This window comes from Jaculus jaculus, chromosome 7, assembly GCF_020740685.1.
Source record: "Jaculus jaculus isolate mJacJac1 chromosome 7, mJacJac1.mat.Y.cur, whole genome shotgun sequence".
In the NCBI taxonomy this organism is placed as follows: Eukaryota; Metazoa; Chordata; class Mammalia; order Rodentia; family Dipodidae; genus Jaculus; species Jaculus jaculus.
In genome coordinates, this window is record NC_059108.1 from 153,160,855 (window position 1) to 153,181,360 (window position 20,506).

A 20,506-nucleotide genomic window follows, 5' to 3' on the forward strand; every position below is an offset into this window, starting at 1 on the left:
GCAAGCTCACAACTCAGATCCAGTTTGATTTCTCAGTGACCTTGCAGCCCAGGCATGTAGATCTTCAGCAATAGGGTCTTACCATCTATCGATGGAGGGAAACCAAGAGCATTGGGAACAACCTGTAATATTTTGGAGGCATCAGGGACCTTCCCGGCCAACAACTCACTGGAAGATATCCCATCCCTGGCACTGACATTTTTCCAGTAATAGTCTATAGCTTCTGGGTGTGCCATTATCCTAAAGAGCAGGTTATCATATGGCTTATTCACAACAAAACCTACCCCACCTTTCTTTTATTCAATCTCTTCCCATGACCTTGCTTAGGCCATTGCACCCCCAGTAACCTGTTTTATCTACTTACATGTACAACACCCTCTCCTTAAATCCCCCCTCTCTTATAACCCTTTTCTAGCATACTGGTTTCTGCTACTGATTTTTTACTCCAACTGATATACAATTCTAAACGGGCACAGTGGTGCATGCCTTCAAGTCCCAACTGGGAGGCCAAGGTAGGAAGATCACTGTGAGTTCAGAGCAGCCTGAGCTCCAAGGAGACCTTATCTCAAAAGGTGTGTTTAGCCGGGTGTGGTAGTGCACACCTTGAATCCCAGAACTTGGAAGGCAGATATAGGAGGGTTGCCAAGAGTTTGAGGCCACACTGAGACTACATAGTGAATTCCAGGTCAGCCTGGGCTAGAGTGAGACCCTACATCAAAAAAACAAAATTTTTTTTTTTTTTAAATTAAAAGGGGCTGGAGAGATGGCTTAGCAGTTAAGCGCTTGCCTGTGAAGCCTAAGGACCCCGGTTCGAGGCTCGATTCCCCAGGACCCACGTTAGCCAGATGCACAAGGGGGCACATGCGTCTGGAGTTCGTTTGCAGAGGCTGGAAGCCCTGGCGTGCCCATTCTCTCTCTCTCCCTCTATCTGTCTTTCTCTCTGTGTCTGTCGCTCTCAAATAAATAAATAAAAATTAAAAAAAAAAATTAAAAGTATAGTGATACATGCCTATAATTTAAACAGTGGAACGCAGACAAGAGGATCCCTGGAGCTTGCCAAACCAGGGTATCTAGCCGTTGCAAATGAACTCCTGATACATGCACCACTTTGTGCATCTGGCTTTACATGGGTACTGGGAAATCAAACCCTGGTTAAGCTTAGCAGGCAAGTGCCTTAGCTAATGAGCCCTCTCTCCAGCCCCAACCTTTTTTAAATGGGTTATTTGCAAGCATAGAGAATGCACCAGAGCCCAAGAGTGAGAAAAGACGGAAAAGGGAGAATGAGCACACTAGGGCCTTCTGCAACTGTATGTGAACTCCAGACATACCTGTGTATCTGGCTTGTGTGGTTACTGGGGAATTGACCTAGACTATCAAACAAGTACCTATAACTGCTGAGCCATCTCTCCAACCCCAAGAGGAGTAGTGTTAAAAAGAAGTGGACAGCATTCCTAAGAATGACAATCTGAAGTTATCCTTTAACCTACACCTATATGCACAACACATCCAAATTTTTATTTTATTTTTGACAATTTGGAGGGGAAACTCGGAATCCAAACCACATAATTAAACTCATCTGTAAAAACAGGCAAAACACAAATATAACAACAATTTTCATACCCAGCAAAGCAAACTCCTTACCCCCTGAGCTTTCACAGGAATTGACTTGTGGCACAGAAACTTCAGTAGCCTGGATGTTGGTCACAGATGCTGCCGTCACAGCTGGGGCAGGACTGTTTCTGCTAAAAAGGGAAAGAACAAATTAAAAATAAAAAAAACCTGACTTTTTTAAACAAACAATAAAAACAAGTATAAACTCTACTCAAATGTTTAGTACGTAATAATATAAAGTAAATGTGTGTTTGGTCTTCCCCCCGTACACATGTAGAGTAACTAACTAAAAAAAAAAAAAAAAACCTCAAAAGTAAATTCTACCCTGCAGTGTGAGCAGCCCTGACCACACAGTGCTGGTGGTAACGATATGTTTTATTAGATAATAATCACCATAAATGTTCTGTATTTGAAATATGGCTAGTGAGAAGCCATTTATTAATTTGACTTAATTAAATTTAAAAACTGCCAAATACACTTTGTGACTACATTGTACATTAAATTAAATGGCTCTATAACATCTGCTCTTCACTGATTTAAGTGTAACAGAATCCTATAAAAAGGAGTAAAAAATCCAGGTGTGTAGGTACACGCCTTTAATTCTAACACTTAGGAAGCAGAGGTAGGAAGACTGCCCGAGTTTAAGGGCAGCCTTGGAAAAACCAAAAACTTTTCCTTCGAAAAAAAAAAAAAAAAAAGGAGTCAGAAAATGGTCTGAAATTTCTGTGTACAAAATCCACAGGTACATGAAGAAACCCTGAAAGCTCACCCACTGGCTAAGGTAAACAAGAACAGCTCAAATGCCAAGAATGCATTTCAATGTGTCATTTCAGGAGTAATTTTAAAGCTTTTTTGTACCTTCACTTTCCTCACTCGTTTCCCGTTTTCACATATTTATCTCAGCAAATGACCTTATTTCCTACTTCAAAAATAACCAAATGGGCTAGAGAGGTTGCTCAGTAGTTAAGGCACTTGCCTGCAAAGCCCAAGGACTGGGGTTCAATTCCCCAGTACCAACATAAAGCCAGATACACAAGGTGGCACATGCGTATGGAATTCATTGGCAGTGGCTACAGGCCCTGACCCACCCTTGAATGCAGTAACTCCTGTCACCTCAAGAAAGTCACTTATAACTTGGAAACAGTTTATAACCACAAAAATACACAGAGCACGGTGGCCCACACCTTTTATACCAGCATTCAAGAGGCAAAAGCAGGATGACTGCCAGGAGTTCCAGGCCACTCTGAGACTCCATAGGTCAGCCTGGGCAACAGTAAGATCCTACCTCCAAAGGAAGGGAGGAGGGTACTTATAGGCTGATATTGTATATATGTAAGTACAATGATTGAGATGGGGAGGTAATATGATGGAGAATGGAATTTCAAAGGGGAAAGTGTCGGGAGGAGGAAGGGAATTACCATGGGATTTTTTTTTTATAATCATGGAAAATGTTAATAAAAAAAAAAAAAAAAAAAAAAGATCCTACCTCCAAAATCAAAACAAAAAGCCTACAAGAAATGCAGGCCGTGCACATGTGCAGCTATGCTGTCTTCAGATTATGTGTCATTGGTTTGTCACTACTTATATGAGCTCAAAGTCCAAAAGGAAGCCAGGTGTGGTGGCGCACACCTTTAATCCCAGCACTTGGGAGGCAGTGGTAGGAGAATTGCCATGAATTCAAGGCCACCCTGAGACTCCATAGTGAATTCCAGGTCAGCCTGAGCTAGAGTGAGACCCTACCTCAGGAAAAAAAAAAGAAAAAATTACCATTAAGTGTCAACACATTAACAAAGTGATTAGAATAACTGCATCTGCTGAAAAAAATTACCAGGACAGTAAAATAAAATGAAAGAAAATTCAAGGCAGATGTGCTATAAGATGTAAAGAAGTTAGGTATAGGATTGGGGAAGTGGCTGAGCAATTAGTGGCACTTGTTTGCAAAACCTGCCAGCCTGAGTTCAATTCCCAAGTCTCCAGATAAACCCACAAGTACAAAGTGGCACATGTACTTGGAGTTCATTCGCAGTGGCAAAAGATCCTGGTGTGCCCACACATGTTGTCTCTTACAAATAAAAAAAGTATTATTAAAGTTAGATATAAATATCATCATTATGTTCTTTTACTATCATTAACAAATCTTTCACAATAATTATTTAACTGCTTTAATGTTTTTAGATATCCTTCTTTAAAAAAAAATGTTTTTAACCTAAAACCAGTCACTATACGAATCTTAAACTTCTTTGAAGGACTAGTGAAGGTACCCAGGTTAGGTTCCCATGGCATAAGGCCCTATCTCTAAGACAGAGAGGCAGCTGTGTCCAGTCTGTCTACTCTCCTCAGCACACGATATGCAGTCAACACTGTCAGTAGTTGTCTAATAAGTAAATCCAGGATGGAAAAGGAAATACAAGTATATACATCAGGATAAAACTAAAAATTACCATTCCCCCAAACTAAGAGTTAAAGTGCTATTCAAAACAATAAATTTGCTGAGTTTGGTGACACATGCCTTTAGTCCCAGCACTCAGGAAGCTGAGGTAGGAGGATCACCATGACTTCAAAACCAGCCTGAGCTAGAGTGAGCTCTAATGCAGCCTAGGCAAGAATGACACCCTGCCTAAAAACAAACAAACAAATAATGAAATAAATAAGGGGAAAGAGAATAGGGGCCAAGAGAAAGGAAAGGTAAATATGATGAAAGTCTGTTCATGTGTGCCTACAATGTCACAACGAAAATCATTATTATGTGTGAACTGGTGTATGCTCATATAAGAATAAATGTAAAGAAACTGGGAGGTAGAAAAAGATTCAAAGAGAAAATGCATGCACTGTGTCTCCTCTGGTTTCCTTGCTCCTTACCCCTGAGAGCTGCCAGAACTGTTCAATGGACTGGTCTTCGTAGCACTGGTAGGTGAAGGCACAGACATGCTGTTATCACTATCCATGGACAAGTCAAGGCTGCTGTCATTCAGCGCTGTTAACCGGACTCCTTCTGTTGAATGCTGCAATCAACAATATAATTATTTGGAAAATCTTCATTCACTAAGATTTTGGAAATATGAAAACTCTTTACTAAATTTATATGTGGTTTCTACTAAAAAGCACTAATTAGTAAGTTTACAAAAACCCTAAGTGCTATGCTGGCTGTGAAAGACAAACTGGGGAGTCATGTGCTTCTTAACTACAGTTCTTACGTGAAAGAAAATAAGGAGAAAAAAATGCTACATTAAAATATATACAGTACAAATTAAAAATCACTGTAATATGAAGACATAAGAATCTTCAATCAGAGTATGACACAAATACAAGGGAAATCTCAATAAGCACAACTAACAATAACTGCCTCTGGCTGCGGGATTTTAAGTGCTTTCTATCTTCCTTAGTAGGAGACTTTCATGTTGCCTAAGCTGGTTTCAAACTGTTGGGCTCAAGCAATCCTTCCGCCCTCCCAAGTAGCTGGGATTGTAAGTGCACAACACCACATACAGCATACTGTAGCAGTTTGAATTATCCCATAATGAATATACAAATTACGCAACTTAAAAAAAAAAGCTGGAGCTAGGCATGGTGGTGCACGCCTTTAACCCCAGCACTGGGGAGACAGAGGTAGAAGGATTGCTGTGAGTTCAAGGCTACCCTGAGACCACAGAGTGAATTCCTGGTCAGCCTGGACTAGAGTAAAACCCTACCTCGAAAAACCAGGGGGGGGAAAAAAAAAAACAACCAGGCACGGTGGTAGAACAGGCCTATGATATTAGAACTTGGGAGGTAGAGGCAGGAGGATCAAGAGTAATACTATGACATGAATATAATTTGAGTTTAAATCTTTTAATAAGCTGGTAGATTGGTTATATTGCTCTGCCTCATAATATTAAGGAAGGAAATAAGGCCAGGATGGTTTCTGGTATTAAAAAGTTAAACAAGGGCTAGAGGGATGGCTTAGCAGTTAAGGCGTTTGCCTGCAAAGCCAAAGGACCCAGGTTCAATTCCCCAGGACCCATGTTACCCAGATGCACAAAAGGGTGCACACATTTGCAGTTCGTATACAGTGGCTGGAAGCCCTGGCATGCTCATATTCATTCTCTCTCTATCTCCCTTCCTCCCTCTCTGTCAAATAAATAAATAGTAATAAAAAGTTAAACTAGGGCTGGAGAGATGGCTTAGCAGTTAAGGTATTTGCCTGCGAAGTCAAAGGACCCAGGTTTGGTTCTCCAGGTCCCAGGTAAGCCGGATGCACAAGGTGATGCCTGAGTCTGGAGTTCGTCTGCAGTGGCTCGGGGCCCTGGTGTGCCCATTCTCTCTCTCTCTCCCTCTCTGTGTGTCTAACAAATAAATTAAATTTTTAAATTTTTTTTTTAAAGTTAAACAAGGCAGGTGTGGTGGCACAGACCTTTACTCCCAGCATGTGAGAGGCAAAAGTAGGAGGATCACCATGAGTTTGAGGCCACCCTGAGACGACATAGTAAATTCCAAGACAGCCTGGACTAGAGTGAGACCCTACCCTGAAAAGCAAAGAATAAATAAATAGTTTAAGGCCACCCTTAGCTACCTGTGCTACAGGAGACTCCATTTTAAAAAGGGGTAGTGGGAGCCGGGTGTGGTGGCACACACCTTTAATCCCAGCACTTGGGAGGCAGAGGAAGGAGGATCACTTTGAGTTCAAGGCCACTCTGAGACTACATAGTAAATTCCAGGTCAGCCTGGACCAGACTGAGACCCTACCCCGGGGGGGGGGGGGGGGAAGGGTGGGAGTGGAAGTGGGGACAGAAGTGAGCAAGGGCTTAGCAATTAAAAGGTCCTTTGCTTACAAAGCCTGATAACCCATATCAGATTCTCCAGTAGCTACATAAAAGGCAGTTGCACAAAGTGGCGTACATGCCTGGAGTTCATTTGCATGGTTTGGAGGCCCTGGTTTACCCATTTTCTCTCTCTCCTCCCTCTTATTCTCAAATGAGTATTTCAAAAACAAAAAGGGGATGGCCTAGGGAGACAGATCAGTGGGTAAAATGCTTGGCACCAAGCATGAGAAACATGAGGACCCAAGTTTAGATCCACAGCACCCACACAAGAGCTAGGAATGGTTGTATGTGCCTATAATCTAACACCGAGGAGGCAGAAACAGAGGAATCCATAGGGCTTGCTAGCTACCATGTCTTAACAGATTGAGTGAGCTCTAGGTTCACTGCCAGGCCCCCAGGTAAGGTATGGCACGACCAAGGAAGATGTGCAATTGCAACCTCTTGCAGTCACGCACCTGCACACTCACCTATACACACACACATGTGCAGACACAAGCACACGTTAAGCAGAAAGAAAAAAAGAAAAAAGAAAAGCTAAAAAAGCTAGGCAAACCTGTAATTCCGCCATTCACTAGGTTGAGGCAGATAGATTTTGAGTTAAAGGCCAGATCGGGCCATGCTGTTATTTAGAAAAAATCAGTCTCAAAAACAAGAACAAATTGTGCGTGGTGGTGCACACCTTTAATTTCAGCTCTTGGGAGGCAGATGTAGAAGGATCACTGCAAGTTCAAGGCCACCCTGAGACTACATAGTGAACTGCAGGTCAACCTGGGCTAGAGTGAGACCCTACCTCGAGAAAACAGAAAACAATCCTGCTTTATTGTAAAAAAAAAATCTTCAAAAGCAAGAGATCTGTGGAAATCTCACTGCAATTGTAATGGATGTACAGGATTAAAACTGCTACCTAAATGACTCATGGTGATCCTCCTACCTCTGCCTCCTGAGTGCTGGGATCAAAGGCATATGCCACCACGCCTGGCCAGGTTTTTTTTTTTTTTTTTTTTAAATGAGAGGCAAAGCATGTGCATAGAAGTGAAGGGAAGAGATTTGGCAGGCCAGAGCCTCCAGCCACTGCAACTGAACTCCTAACATTTGTGCCACCATGAGTGCATGTGCAACGTTATACATCTGTATCACCATGTGCATCTGGCTTACGTCAGAGTTATGAAGTTGAAAATGGGTTCTTAGGCTTCGTAGGGAAGTGTCTTAAACGTAAGCCATCTCTCCAGCCCTAAATGGCAATTTTAAGTGCTACTACCATAGAATACTGATTCAGGTTTTGTTTTTGTTTGGCCAAATATCTTCAGCCTCAGTGTTCACAATCTACAGAAACTTTGGAGTTGGTGTTTTTTATATTGTTTCCGCTGTACTAGGAATCAAACCAAGGGTCTCACATACTAGGCAAGCATTCTAAAATGAACTGTGCGTGGCCAGCTTCAATAGAAAATTTTCATGAAAATTAACTGCTGACAAAAGATCCATTACAAATATCTCTGATGTGCATCCTCTGCTCTCCAGCTGTCCCAACTGACCAAATATGCAAAAAAAAAAAAAAAACAGATCCAGAGATGGCTTAGCAGTTAAGACGCTTGCCTGTCAATCAAACCTTATTCCCCAGGACTCACATAAGCCATGTGCACAAGGTAACATATGCACACAAGTGGCGTAGTGTATATGGAGTTTGATTGTAGTGCTGAGAAGCAATGGGGCACCAATTCTCTCCCCAAAAAATAAAAAACAGAGCTAGAAGGATGGCTTAGCAGTTAAGGCATTTGCCTGTGGAGCCGAAAGAGACATATTCGATTCCCCAGGACCTACGTGAGCCACATGCACAAGGGGGCACACACGTGTGGAGTTCGTTTGCAGTGGCTAGACGGCCTGGAGCACCTATTCTCTCCTCCTCCCTTTTCTCTGTCAAATAAATAAATATAAATAAATAAAAAACAAATTTAAAAGGGGATTTTTACAGGAATTAAATTATATTTAACTCAATTATATTCAATTCTGTATAATTACCACCCTGATCAGGTACTCAAACACTTGTGAGGCCACTACCACAATCTGCGAACGTGAAGATTTTAATTAATTGGTCTGGACACAAAATACCACACTAAGCTACTTTACACCTTTTGGTTCTGTCTCTTATCAGTCTGACAGCAAGAACCCTAGAATCAGAGAATACCGTACAACTTTTCCTTTACATTTTAATTTTACTTCCATGCAGTCTGTGTATGGGAACAACGTGGGTCTCCTGCCACTGCAAACCAATGCCAGCTACTTGCACTACTTTTGGCATCTGGCTTTGTGCGCGTGGTTGAGAGACAACCTAAGCCAGCAGGCAATGCAAACAAGCACCTTTAACTGCTGAGCCACCTCCTTAGCCTTGCCAAATCTTCCTAGTAAAACTATAAATACAAAGAACATACTAAATGAAAAACAAACACACTTTTCAGTCAAGCCAAAGCACAATTCACACTACTGGGATGGTTCTTCTAAAAATGAAAAGTATTATTTATTTGTGAAAGAAAGGGAGAGGGACAGAAGAGAAAGAATGGGTATTATGTAGAGCATCTTGTACTGCAAACAAATTTCAGATGCACAAGGGGGCACACGTGTCTGGAATTCCTCTGCAGTGGCTGGAGGCCCTGGCATGCCCCCTCTCTCTCTCTTTCTTTCTCTCTCTCTCTCTAAATACATAAATAAATAAAAAATACTTTAAAATTTAAAAAGATCAACAAATATAAGACTTCACTGGATAAATAAAATTAATGAACTAAATAGTCAACTCCTCTTTATATTTTAGAGAGTTGCCTATATCTAAGGAAACATTACCTTAACAAGTAAAATAGAAACAAAGCATTGTAAAATTCATTTATGCTTTATGCTAGTTGGTCCAATATCAATACTGTCATTAAGAGTAACAGTATAAAAGAAAATATGAATCTATAACTATGGAAAACCTAATAATCTGTTAAATATTTTAATGATAAGTGTAGAAAAATGGAAATAGCTACGCCTTAAAGAACATAATCTAAATTCTCTTCTAAAAATACGTAATGCTTTTTAGGCTTTTATATTTTTTAGTAAATTTACATACAGGTACAATTATGATGACCCATTAATAATATCAGGACTGTAAAGTGATAGAGGACCTACTTAGCACACATTATATCCCAAATTGATCCCCAGCACTGATAAAAGCAAACAAAAACAGGTGCCATCATTTTCAAGCACTTAACGTGACCATGTTAGGGGCAGACGTGGTACTGCACACTGGAGTCTCAGTTCTAGGAAGGCTGAGGCCATCCTTAGTTTACATTATGTTATCTGAAAACCTATTCTATTAAAAAAAAAATCTGGGGCTGGAGAGATGGCTTAGTGGTTTAGCGCTTGCCTGTGAAGCCTAAGGACCCCGGTTCGAGGCTCGGTTCCCCAGGTCCCACGTTAGCCAGATGCACAAGGGGGCGCACGCGTCTGGAGTTCGTTTGCAGAGGCTGGAAGCCCTAGCGCGCCCATTCTCACTCTCCCTCTATCTGTCTTTCTCTCTGTGTCTGTTGCTCTCAAATAAATAAAAACTTAAAAAAAATCTGTGTGCCTATCCCTAAACTGTAAATGATGACAGTGTTAATAACGGTTAAAGCTAGCATGAGCACCGCCTATGTGATAGGCAAAAAGCTAAGCTAGTCTTCACATGAATTCACTCATTAATTCTTATGAAATACCAAAGGAAGGTAAAAACGCCATTATTGAGCAATAAGAGAAATCAAGAAAAGACATTTGTTACTTAATGTAACCAAAGTACAAAGACACAGCTGCAGAACCTGACTCTGAACCAGTCTTCTCCATAATCCCTGTGTTAAACGTCAGTGTCTTTGTGCCCTAATACATGCTAGTCAAGACACTAACGCTTGGGGAGATGGCTCCGTAGTGGAAAGGGCTTATTTGCAAAGCCTGCTGGCTACACTTCAACACCCCAGGACCCATGTAAAGCAACACAAAAGTGGCACATGTGCTTCGCATTTCTTTGCAGTGGCAAGAGAACCTGGTATTAGTGTGCCAACATACACATGCATACAAACCATTAAAAAAGAGAGACACTATCACTGGGCAAGATGGAACCCTGCTGTAATCCTGGCCATTGGAAGGCTGAGGATAATGCATGCTTGTGTACTGTTTCATTCTTCTCCTCCCAATCCCAGACCCAGAAACCGTTCTCTTGAACACGGTGCTCATCATTCTCTAGCATATGCTATTTCATACTCTCCTATTTCTTAGCACTTGAAACTCTCATTCATATACTATTCACTATGTATATTACGGTATTCTAGTGTAGGAATACACCACCTATTTTTAAAGCCACTTAAAAAAAATTAAATCACCACCTAATGAAATTCTTGCATACCTGCTATAAATTCCAAGAAGGTAAAAATGCTTGCAGATTGAAAAGCAGGAACACCAGAACAATAAACGAAACTGTTCCTCTGGTGGCACAGAGTTATCTCCTTTGTCTTACATTTATTTTTATTTTTTTAATTGATCAAGGGTCTCTTGTAGCTGAGACTGGCCACTAGCCGCTCGAAGAATTGGCCTCAAACTCCCAATCTTCCTTACCTCTTCTAAGTGCTGAGAAACCAGAGTGCACAACCACGCTGGGCACAGTACCTTTTGAGACAAGCAATCAAAACATGTTTGAGTTGGAGGCTAACTCAAACTCATTACATAATGGAGAATGACCTTAAACTTCAGACCCTGTCCTCATCTCCTTGGTGCTGAGATCATAGGTGTTTACTACCCTAACAGTTACATGGTGCTCAGGAACCCAAGGCCTTGTGCATGCTAGACAAGCACACTTATCAATGGAGGTACATCCCTGGTCCTGAGCCCAGTAACTTTTTTTTTTTAAGCTCAGGCTGACCTGGAATTTACTATGTAGTTCTCAGGGTGGCCTTGAATTCAGTGATCCTCCTACCTCTGCTTCCTGAGTGCTAGAATTAAAGGTGTGTGCCACCACAACTGGCTTTAACTTTTAGTTTAGTATTTTTTTTTTTTAAGGTTTTTTCAATGTAGGGTTTCACTCTGGTCCAGGCTGACTTGGAATTCACTATGGAGTCTCAGGGTGGCCTCGACCTTGCGGTGATCCTCCTACCTCTGCCTCCCGGTGCTGGGATTAAAGGCGTGTGCCACCACGCCCGGCTTAACTTTTAGTTATTTAATATACATATATATTTCCCAACCCTCAACAAAAATCATTCATTTAATGTGCAATTTACTTTTTTTCTCTTATTTTTTTTTTTTTTAATTTTTTGATTTTTTGAGGTAGGGTCTCACTCAGGTCCAGGCTGACCTGGAATTAACTCTGTAGTCTCAGGGTGGCCTTGAACTCACGGCGATCCTCCTACCTCTGCCTCCCGAGTGCTGGGATTAAAGGCGTGCGCCACCACGCCCGGCACTTTTTTTTCTCTTTATAGGAAAGCAATTTAGATTTAAGTGGCCTTTTAACAAAAGAAAATGTGGGTGTGTAAAAAGTAAGGACATGAAGCATCACCACTCTCTACATCTGGAGGCAAGTGAATGCAAAAAGGAAACAGAGCACGATCTCTCCGAGCAGAACCGCTCCACAACACATGACGAACCACGCCAGCATTTTCACACCGAGCACTCTCCGGACCTCCGTCCTGCCACACTGACGCAAGCTCACAGGGCGCTGTTAGTGATGCTGGTTAAGTACTTTCCAAGTTTACCTTTTTCTTTTTCTGAAGCACATGATTAGGTAGCAGTTGATGGAGTTGCTTTCTTTTTACATGCATTGCAGCAATTTTCATATCCAACTCAAACATCTTGCTGTTTATTGCTTGCCTATAAACTACACAATTAGAAATTGTTACAAGAAATAGAAACATTTTAATAAAAGCACGTTTAAACTCACTGAGGAGAAATATTCTAAATAGGGATCCTTCTTCCATCAATTCTGTATAATTGTAACTTTATCAGATCAGGACCTATCCCTAACCAGATGCAATACATTGCCAAAGCAAACTGCCCACAAGGTGCATGTAATGAAAAACAGACAAAGTACATTGAATCTTTGATTGTAGTAACTTTTTATGTAGCTCCTCCCATACATACAGACACTAACCAGGCCAAACCCATCAAAGACCTTCAAAGGCCAGACAGGACAGGGCCTAAAGCACCAAAATTAACAAGTAACTCTTTAGGAAACACTAGAATTAGAAGTGGAATTCTTAAACCTGTATCTACACTGGCAGTATGACTAAAGATTTTTGTACCCAATATGTAACACATGCAACATAAAAGCCAAACATTAAATTACACCTAAAGATGTAAGGCTCTGTAAGATAAACTAAGATAATAAGTGATACACTTTCAACTACAAAAAGTAATTTTGAACAGAGATCACAAGGCATAAAAAGAAAATACTACAAATAACAAGTACTTAAGAATAAAAAAAGACAGGGTCACACATACCCCATGCTGGCCTTGAACTCCTACCTCTACCTCCCAAGTGTTGGCTGGAATAAGAGACATATGCCAAGACAACTGTTTTATGCAGTGTCGAGGATCAAACCCAGGGCTTGTGCATGCTAAGAAAGTACCCTACCAAGTGAGTTACATTTCGCAGAGCCTCAATATAGGAAACTCAAGCCAGGCTTAGTGGCCCATGTCTAGGATCTTGGCACTTGGGAGGTAGCAGGAGGATCAGGAACTAAAGTCATCCTCAGCCACAGCAATGTGATCTATCACCAGCCTGAGCTATAAAAGACTAAAAAAACCAACAGGGAGAAATTCAGTCTAGCCATTAAAAATATCATTTGAACTATACTATATTGAAAATGCATTCACAATGTAGAAACTAAGAGATACAGCAGAAAATTAAGGAGCACAAAAGAGCTACACACTATAGTGGAAAAAAAGACAGTGATTAACTACTATGAGGAAAATGAGTAAGGGACCAGCCAGGAAGGGCAGCCTGGAAGATTAGTTAGCACTTGTCTGAAGATTTACATGTGGGAGCTGGGACAGGAGGATCCCGAGTCTGAGGCCAAGAGCTACAACCCTGCCATAGCACAAACTCACACTCTTCCTTCTGCAACTCTGAAAGTCCTTGAACTTCTAACAGTAGGGTTTTTTGTCATTGTTGCTTGGTTGGCTGGTATTTGGAGGTAAGGTTTCACTCTACACCTCATTGACCTGTAACTTACTCTCTGTACCACCCCAGGCTGGCCTTGAACTCATGGTGGTCCTCAGGCCTCAGCCTGGGCTTAAAAGAATGTTCTACCACACCCAACTTTTAGCACAAGGTTTTTTTCTAAGACTGGCATCAAAAGTGACCTAACAAGGGCTGGAGAGATGGCTTAGCAGTTAAGCGCTTGCCTGTGAAGCCTAAGGACCCTGGTTCGAGGCTCGATTCCCCAGGACCCACGTTAGCCAGATGCACAAGGGGGCGCACGCATCTGGAGTTCATCTGCAGTGGCTAGAAGCCCTGGCGCGCCCATTCTCTCTCCCTCTCTCCCTCTCTGTCACTCTCAATAAATAAAAATGAACAACAACAAAAAAAAAAATTTAAAAAAAAAGTGACCTAACAAAATAAAAATCCTGATCTTAACTATTAGTAGCTATTTGGCCTTTACCCTTTGCTACTCAAGTATGAATGGTTTTCCACAAAATGCTATGTAATTACCAAATGCTGCTGCTCCAGTAAGCTTGCTGGGTGTATTACTTCCTGATAGCACTCTAGTCCAAAAACGTATGGACAATGGGGCTGTGGGGTTTGCAAATCACAATGAGAATTTGGACTTTTCTTCTGTGTGACATGCACAACACATGGTTTAGTTTATAAATGCCATCTGGATGCTTAAGGTAAAGTAAGCAAGGGCAGAAACCCAATACACCAGTATGAATGGCATGAGCTATCAGCAGAAATAAAAAAGCAGAATCTCAATGTACTCTGAAAGAAGAGAAAAACAACTCCAAAGTAGATCAATGACAACCAGGGGAAAATGTGAATCACATATCAAGGTTTCTAAGCTACTAGAAGGGACTGTATTATGTTACCAAAATATCCTATCTGCTGTATGAACAAACCACATAGTATTCCATTGAAACGTTTCATGATACAGAAACTACCTATTTCCTTCCCCAAATCCCTAGAAGATTCCAGAAAGTTCTGCTGATTCATTAGCACAATCTTTAACACAGAGCTTAACCTACAACACTCACTTGATTTCTACAACAAACATCTCTCCATGGTTTATCTGTTTATAATGAAGCAGAGTAAGCTGATAATAGAAGCTTCCTTCCAGAGATACTCAGAAGAAGGGGCACTACTCTGTAGATAGCATTTTAAAAAAACTATAGGAAGCTGGGGGTGGTGGGACACGCCTTTAATCCCAGCACTCAGGAGGCAGAGGTAGGAAGACCGCCATGAGTTCAAAGCCACCCTAAAACTACATAGTGAATTAATTCCAGGTCAGCCTGGACTAGAGCGAGATCCTACCTTGAAAAACAAAACAAAAAAATCTATAGGATGCTTTTGTTCTGACAATGATTAAGGGTTATCTGTAAATGTGCACAGGTCCACCAATGGAACTGTGCATGTGCAACCTACAACCCAAAGACAAAAATTTATTTAGTAACCATTTAGACCAAAAAGAAATTCATTTTACATTAAAAAAAAAAAAAAAAAAACCTCGGGCTGAAGAGATGGCTTAGTAGTTAAGGTGCTTGCCAAAGAAGCCTAAGGACCAGGTTCGAATCTCCAGGTCCCACATAAGCCAGATGCACATGGTGGCGTATACATCTGGAGTTTTACAGAAGCTAGAGGCCCTGACGCATCCATTCTCTCTCTCTCTAATAAATAAATTTAAAAAAAATCTAAACTACCATGTATATCAAAACAAAATAAGGGCTGGAGGTATGGCATAGCAGTTAAGGCACAGGCCTGCAAAGCCAAAGAACCAAGGTTCAATTCCCCAGGACCCATGTAAGCCAGATGCATAAGGTGGCACGTATGTCTGGAGTTCATTTGCAATGGCTGAAGGCCCTGGCCTGCCCATTCTCTCTATCTACCTCTTTCTCCCTCTCCCTCTCCCTCTCCCCTCGAATAAATAAATAAAAAACACTTTTTTTTTAACCTTTTGGGTTATAGGGTTTTATTTTCTTTTGCAACTTTTGTTTTAACCATGTGAATGTAGGCAACAATGTTGATGGCATTCAGTGTATTAATAACACCTACCCCAATCAGAATTAACAGATGTACCATCACTTGGTATTGTTTTTCTCAATTTTTTACCTTTAAGTCAGGGTATCATTATGTGAAGCAGTGTAACCTGACCTACATACAGCCCAGGCTGGCCTGGAAACCAGAAATGCATTTGACTGTACCTCCTAAGGGCTGGGACCTAAAATGTAGACTGCTTCACTCCACTTTGTGTGCATCTTCCACGTCACTCTACGCTACCCATTTACATACTGAAATGCACATTAACAGTCACTGCTTACCCTCAAGGGATACACAGCATGACAGCCTGTTGGGGGAACAAAAACAACACCAACCAGTATAAACTTATCAAAAGCTATGTGAGGGGCTGGAGAGACGGCTCAGTGGTTAAGACGCTTGCCTGCAAAGCCTGACCACCCAGGTTTGATTTCTCTACTATCTATGTAAAGCCAGATGTACTAAGTGGTACGTGCACCTGGTAGCAGCTAGGGGGCCTGATGTGTCATCTTGTCTGCCTGCCTGCAAATAAATATATATATATGGGGCTGGAGAGATGGTTTAGAAGTCAAGGCGCTTGCCTGCAAAGCCTCAGGAGCAGACAAATTTTCAGCTGGTAGATGGGCTGCTTTTATCTCTTTGCCATCTTGTGGTTTAGAATTCCCCGAGCATCTGCGTTGGTAAGTGAAGTCGCAGCAGTGACGATGTTGAGGTGGCTGCTGACCATGGGTGTCATCTTGATTTTCCTTGTCCTCATCATTGCCATCCTCCCTGAGCTGTCTTTGGCAAGAAGGACCCCTGCAGAATCATGGTCTATAACCCAGATACATATTCTGTCTCACTGGTCAACCTTGCTCTCTTGCATGTCCATCATGTCTCTCTGTACCCAAGGGGTAGAATACTGTGGTCGACACCCATAGGGCTTCCTCATGCCTTAAGGTGGAAACCGTCACCTGTGGTAGGGCCAGCGTTGCAGGGCCCGGCTTTCAGGAGCACTCCTCTATCTTTGTTCTTTCTCCCTCTCTCACTATTCTGGTAATTCTGTGGAGGACCCTACGATGTGGATAGTGTCTATAATGATTACGGTCTGCTGCATATGTACTGCCTTGAACTGGAACTCCACTAGGGCCTGTAACATCTGTGGCCTCCACACCCTTTTCTCCTTTAACATCAAACTCCATAGTCTCGCCATCCCCTACGCTGAGTAGGTGCTTCCTGGGTTCTTCTTCATGGCAGTCTGGTGTACATATATGTCTTCCTTAGTGTCATTCCTGTTGATGAAACCATATCCATTCCACACACTGAACCATTTTACTGTTCTCAAAATCTTCACTGTAATGACCTTCTTGTCCCCACCAGCAGGCCGCCTGGGTTGCCACTGCCCTGGTGCCAGGCTTGGTGCCAGCAGTGCTGAGGGCAGCTGCCAAGTCTCGACATAGTTGTTTGTGGTTGCAGTAATGGAGACTGGGTGGGCTGCGGTTCCCCCTGGAGTGTGATGGTAACTAGGCGGGAGGTGGCGGCAGCGGTGGTGGGGCTCCTCAGGGCTCTCTGGGGTCGGCTCTCTGCTCCCACTACTGGTCAAACTCATCATCTTTTTTTTTCGAGGTAAGGTCTCACTGGAGCCCAGGCTGATTTGGAATTAGTCTCAGGGTAGCCTCGAACTCATGGCAACCCCTCCAACCTCTGCCTCCCAACTGCTGGGATTAAAAGCTATATGAAATGTGGATTCACTCAATATATCCTATTTTCCTATACTTGTGGGAATTTAAGACAATATAATACCTATGTGGCAAAATGACCTACGGTGAATGATCCAGACATACTCGTGTTGCACTGGCTACCATGTAATGGTTATTCCAACATGAGCACTGCAGTATTAGAGCAGTCTGATAACCTATGCTGTACACACCAAAAAGCAAAAGCAAAATTCTCACACTTTTAACCATCAGGTGTGACTATCTAGAACCTGGCCCATGCTATCTTAACATACACATCTGGAGCCTAACCCCAAAGACACATGGTGTCTTACTACTTAAAAGGAAAACAAGAGGTCTGCCTGTAATCTCAGACATAGGCCTTCACAGACATCTAGTGATGATAGGACAAATCACTTCTCCTTCTCAACATCAAGGTCCCCTTTCTGGCAACTTGCTGTCTGCTTTCTTAAGAGTGCACTTCAGTAGTGTTTGTGCCTTCAGAACTCTCTACCACCTGCACCACAGGCCTAATCTCACATGACAGAGATGGCTGCCAAATAACCAGGCGACTAAGCGATAACAGGTAAAGAATAAGCTGCAGCTAAACTAGATTAAGGGACAACTCTCCTGGTAGGCAGATCGGAACGGTACAGCACAAGGTCTAATGAGACTACTAACATACAATTTATAATTGATAATTTACTTTTGGGATTTTCCATTTACTTTTTACAGATTGAACTGACCTTGCATAACCAAAACTTTAGAAAACAAATCAAAAGAACAGGGGAAAATACAATATCTGTATTTCTCTTCTACATTACAATTAAGTGTATAATACTTTAGCAAACTGTCACTTTTCCTCTTTAATAAAAAGGTTAAATTAGTGGGACCTGGCCAATGTCTGAAATGATAAATTAGTCCTTAAGGAAGGTGTAGTTGTCCTCATACCATTTACCAGTTCCTTGAAATGTGGTATAGCAACATGGTAGTCTTGAATTTTGACACTACACCCACCATTTAGGTCTAATTAAAACATACTAAAATAAATAAATTAATTAATTAAAAGGGCAGGTGTGGTGGTGCACGCCTTTAATCCCAGCACTCGGGAGGCAGAGGTAGGGGGATCACCATGAGTTCAAGGCCACCCTGAGACTACATAGTGAATTTCAGGTCAGCCTGGGCTAGAGTGAGACCCTGCCTTAAAAAACCAAACATTAAAACAATAATAAATACATAAATAAAACATACTACCTTTAACCTAAAGATACAAATCCACTACACAGAAGGATACTAATCACCCTGTTAATAACTCAAATCCTTTTATCAGAATGTTAGCTTTGCTGATTTCTAAAGATCAAGATGATTAAAGTGAATAGAAACAGACGCAGTAATACACGGAACTCTAGTAATCATTTTTCTAATTCAAAAATAACTGGACAACTCAAATATAAATGGCTCTTAATTTACAACAGAAGTCACTTATATAGTTTAATTATTGTTCAAAAGACCAAGAAATTCAGTTACTAAAAACCCTGCAAATACTGTGTGTACGACAAGGCAAGTTCAACTGTTGTGATTAACCAGTGAAAACATACCTGTATCTGTGAAAGACTGAATGTCACAGGTGAGATCAACACTCAGATTTTCGGAGTTTTCTGTTTTTTTAAACACTAACCCAATTACCCACATCGTGCGAAAATCTTCCCTGCAAAGAAGAGCATTACCACAACACATCAGGATTCAGGAGAGTGATTGTTGGGCTATGGAGGAAATCTGTAATGCTAAACTAGAAGCAAACCAGTTCTGAAACCAACACCTTTACCCACATCTGTCATCTAGACTCCTAAAATAGACTTCCAAAACAATGTACTTTGACTTTCTGTATGTTTTATTATTGTTGTTTGTTATATTTATTTGACAGAGAAGGGGGGGGGAGAGAGAGAGAGAGAGAGAGAGAGAGCAAGCAGGCGGGAGGGAGAGAGATGGCGCCAGGGGCTCCAGCCACTGCAAATGAACTCCAGACGTATGCGCCCCTTTGGGCATCTGGCTAACGTGGGTCGTGGGGAATCGAACCTGGGTCCTTTGGCTTTGCAGGCAAACACCTTAACCACTAAGGTATCCCTCCTGTCCAATTTATCTTTTATTTTATTATTTTATTTTTTGAGGTAGGGTCTTACTCCTAGCCCAGGCTGACTTGGAATTCACTCTATATTCTAAAGGCAGCCTCGAACTCATAGCATTCCTCCTACCTCTGCGCCTCCCGAGTGCTGGGATCAAAGGCCTACCATGCCTGGCTCTTTTTTCATTCTACTTATTCTTTTTTTGTTTTAATTTCTGGTGTGTTCGCTTGCCTAGAGGTCAGAGACAACTTCTGGGTTGGTCATAGCTTCCACTTATTTTCAGGTAATACTTCATTCACCAGTGCCCTATTTACTTCAGAAAAATTCTCTTGACTCCATCTTCCTTCTCACAGTAGGCACTCTGGGATCACGGAGACCCACCACAGCTTCTGGATTTTATGTGGGGGTCTAAGGATAAGACTCAGGTACTCTTTCAAGAATTACATGGCAAACACTTTATACACTGAGCCATCTCTACAGATTACTTTTTCTACTGTTTTTATAATGATGCTAAAGTAATAAATGTACTTAATTGGGGGAAAAAAGAGGGGGTTCAGACTAGTAAGGGGGAAAGAATAATCCTTTTTAAAAAAAAATTTCTGAGACAAGAAAAAGAAGGGTTTTCTAAATACAAAAATCTGGGTCTGGCTGGGCATGGTGGCACACACTTTTAGTCCCATACATGAGAGACAGAGACCCTGGGTCTAGCTGAAATGATGGCATACACCTTTAATCCCAACCCTTGAGAGGGTGAGATAGGAGGACTGTTGTGAGTTCAAGGGCAGCCTGGAGCTAGAGTTGCAGGTCAGCCTGGGATACAGGGAAACCCTACCTCAAAATGTACGAATAAAAAATATCTGGATATGGAAGATGGCTCACTGGTTAAAATGCTTACAAAACTTGATGGCCCAGATTTGATCTCCCAGTACCCACCAAGCAAATAAGACTACTACATGCATCTGAAGTTCCTCTGCAGTTGAAGGAGGCCCTGGTGTGCCTATACTCTCTCCCTCTCTTTCCCTGTTAATAAAATTATTCCTTAAA

At 41.7% G+C, this 20,506-nt stretch overlaps 1 protein-coding gene across 3 annotated transcripts in view; it reads right to left on the bottom strand.

Moving 5' to 3' along the window:
• Positions 1–20,506, bottom strand: part of Papola (poly(A) polymerase alpha) — a 73,827-nt gene that overhangs the window by 12,298 nt on the left and 41,023 nt on the right. For all 3 annotated transcript variants that reach the window (XM_045153884.1, XM_045153886.1, XM_045153883.1), the window contains exons 15-18: positions 18,938–19,047; positions 12,152–12,273; positions 4,471–4,613; positions 1,642–1,742 (exon numbers count right to left, since the gene is read on the bottom strand). In XM_045153884.1, coding sequence (XP_045009819.1) covers positions 1,642–1,742; positions 4,471–4,613; positions 12,152–12,273; positions 18,938–19,047 — 476 coding nt within the window. The remainder of the gene's footprint in view (positions 1–1,641; positions 1,743–4,470; positions 4,614–12,151; positions 12,274–18,937; positions 19,048–20,506) is intronic.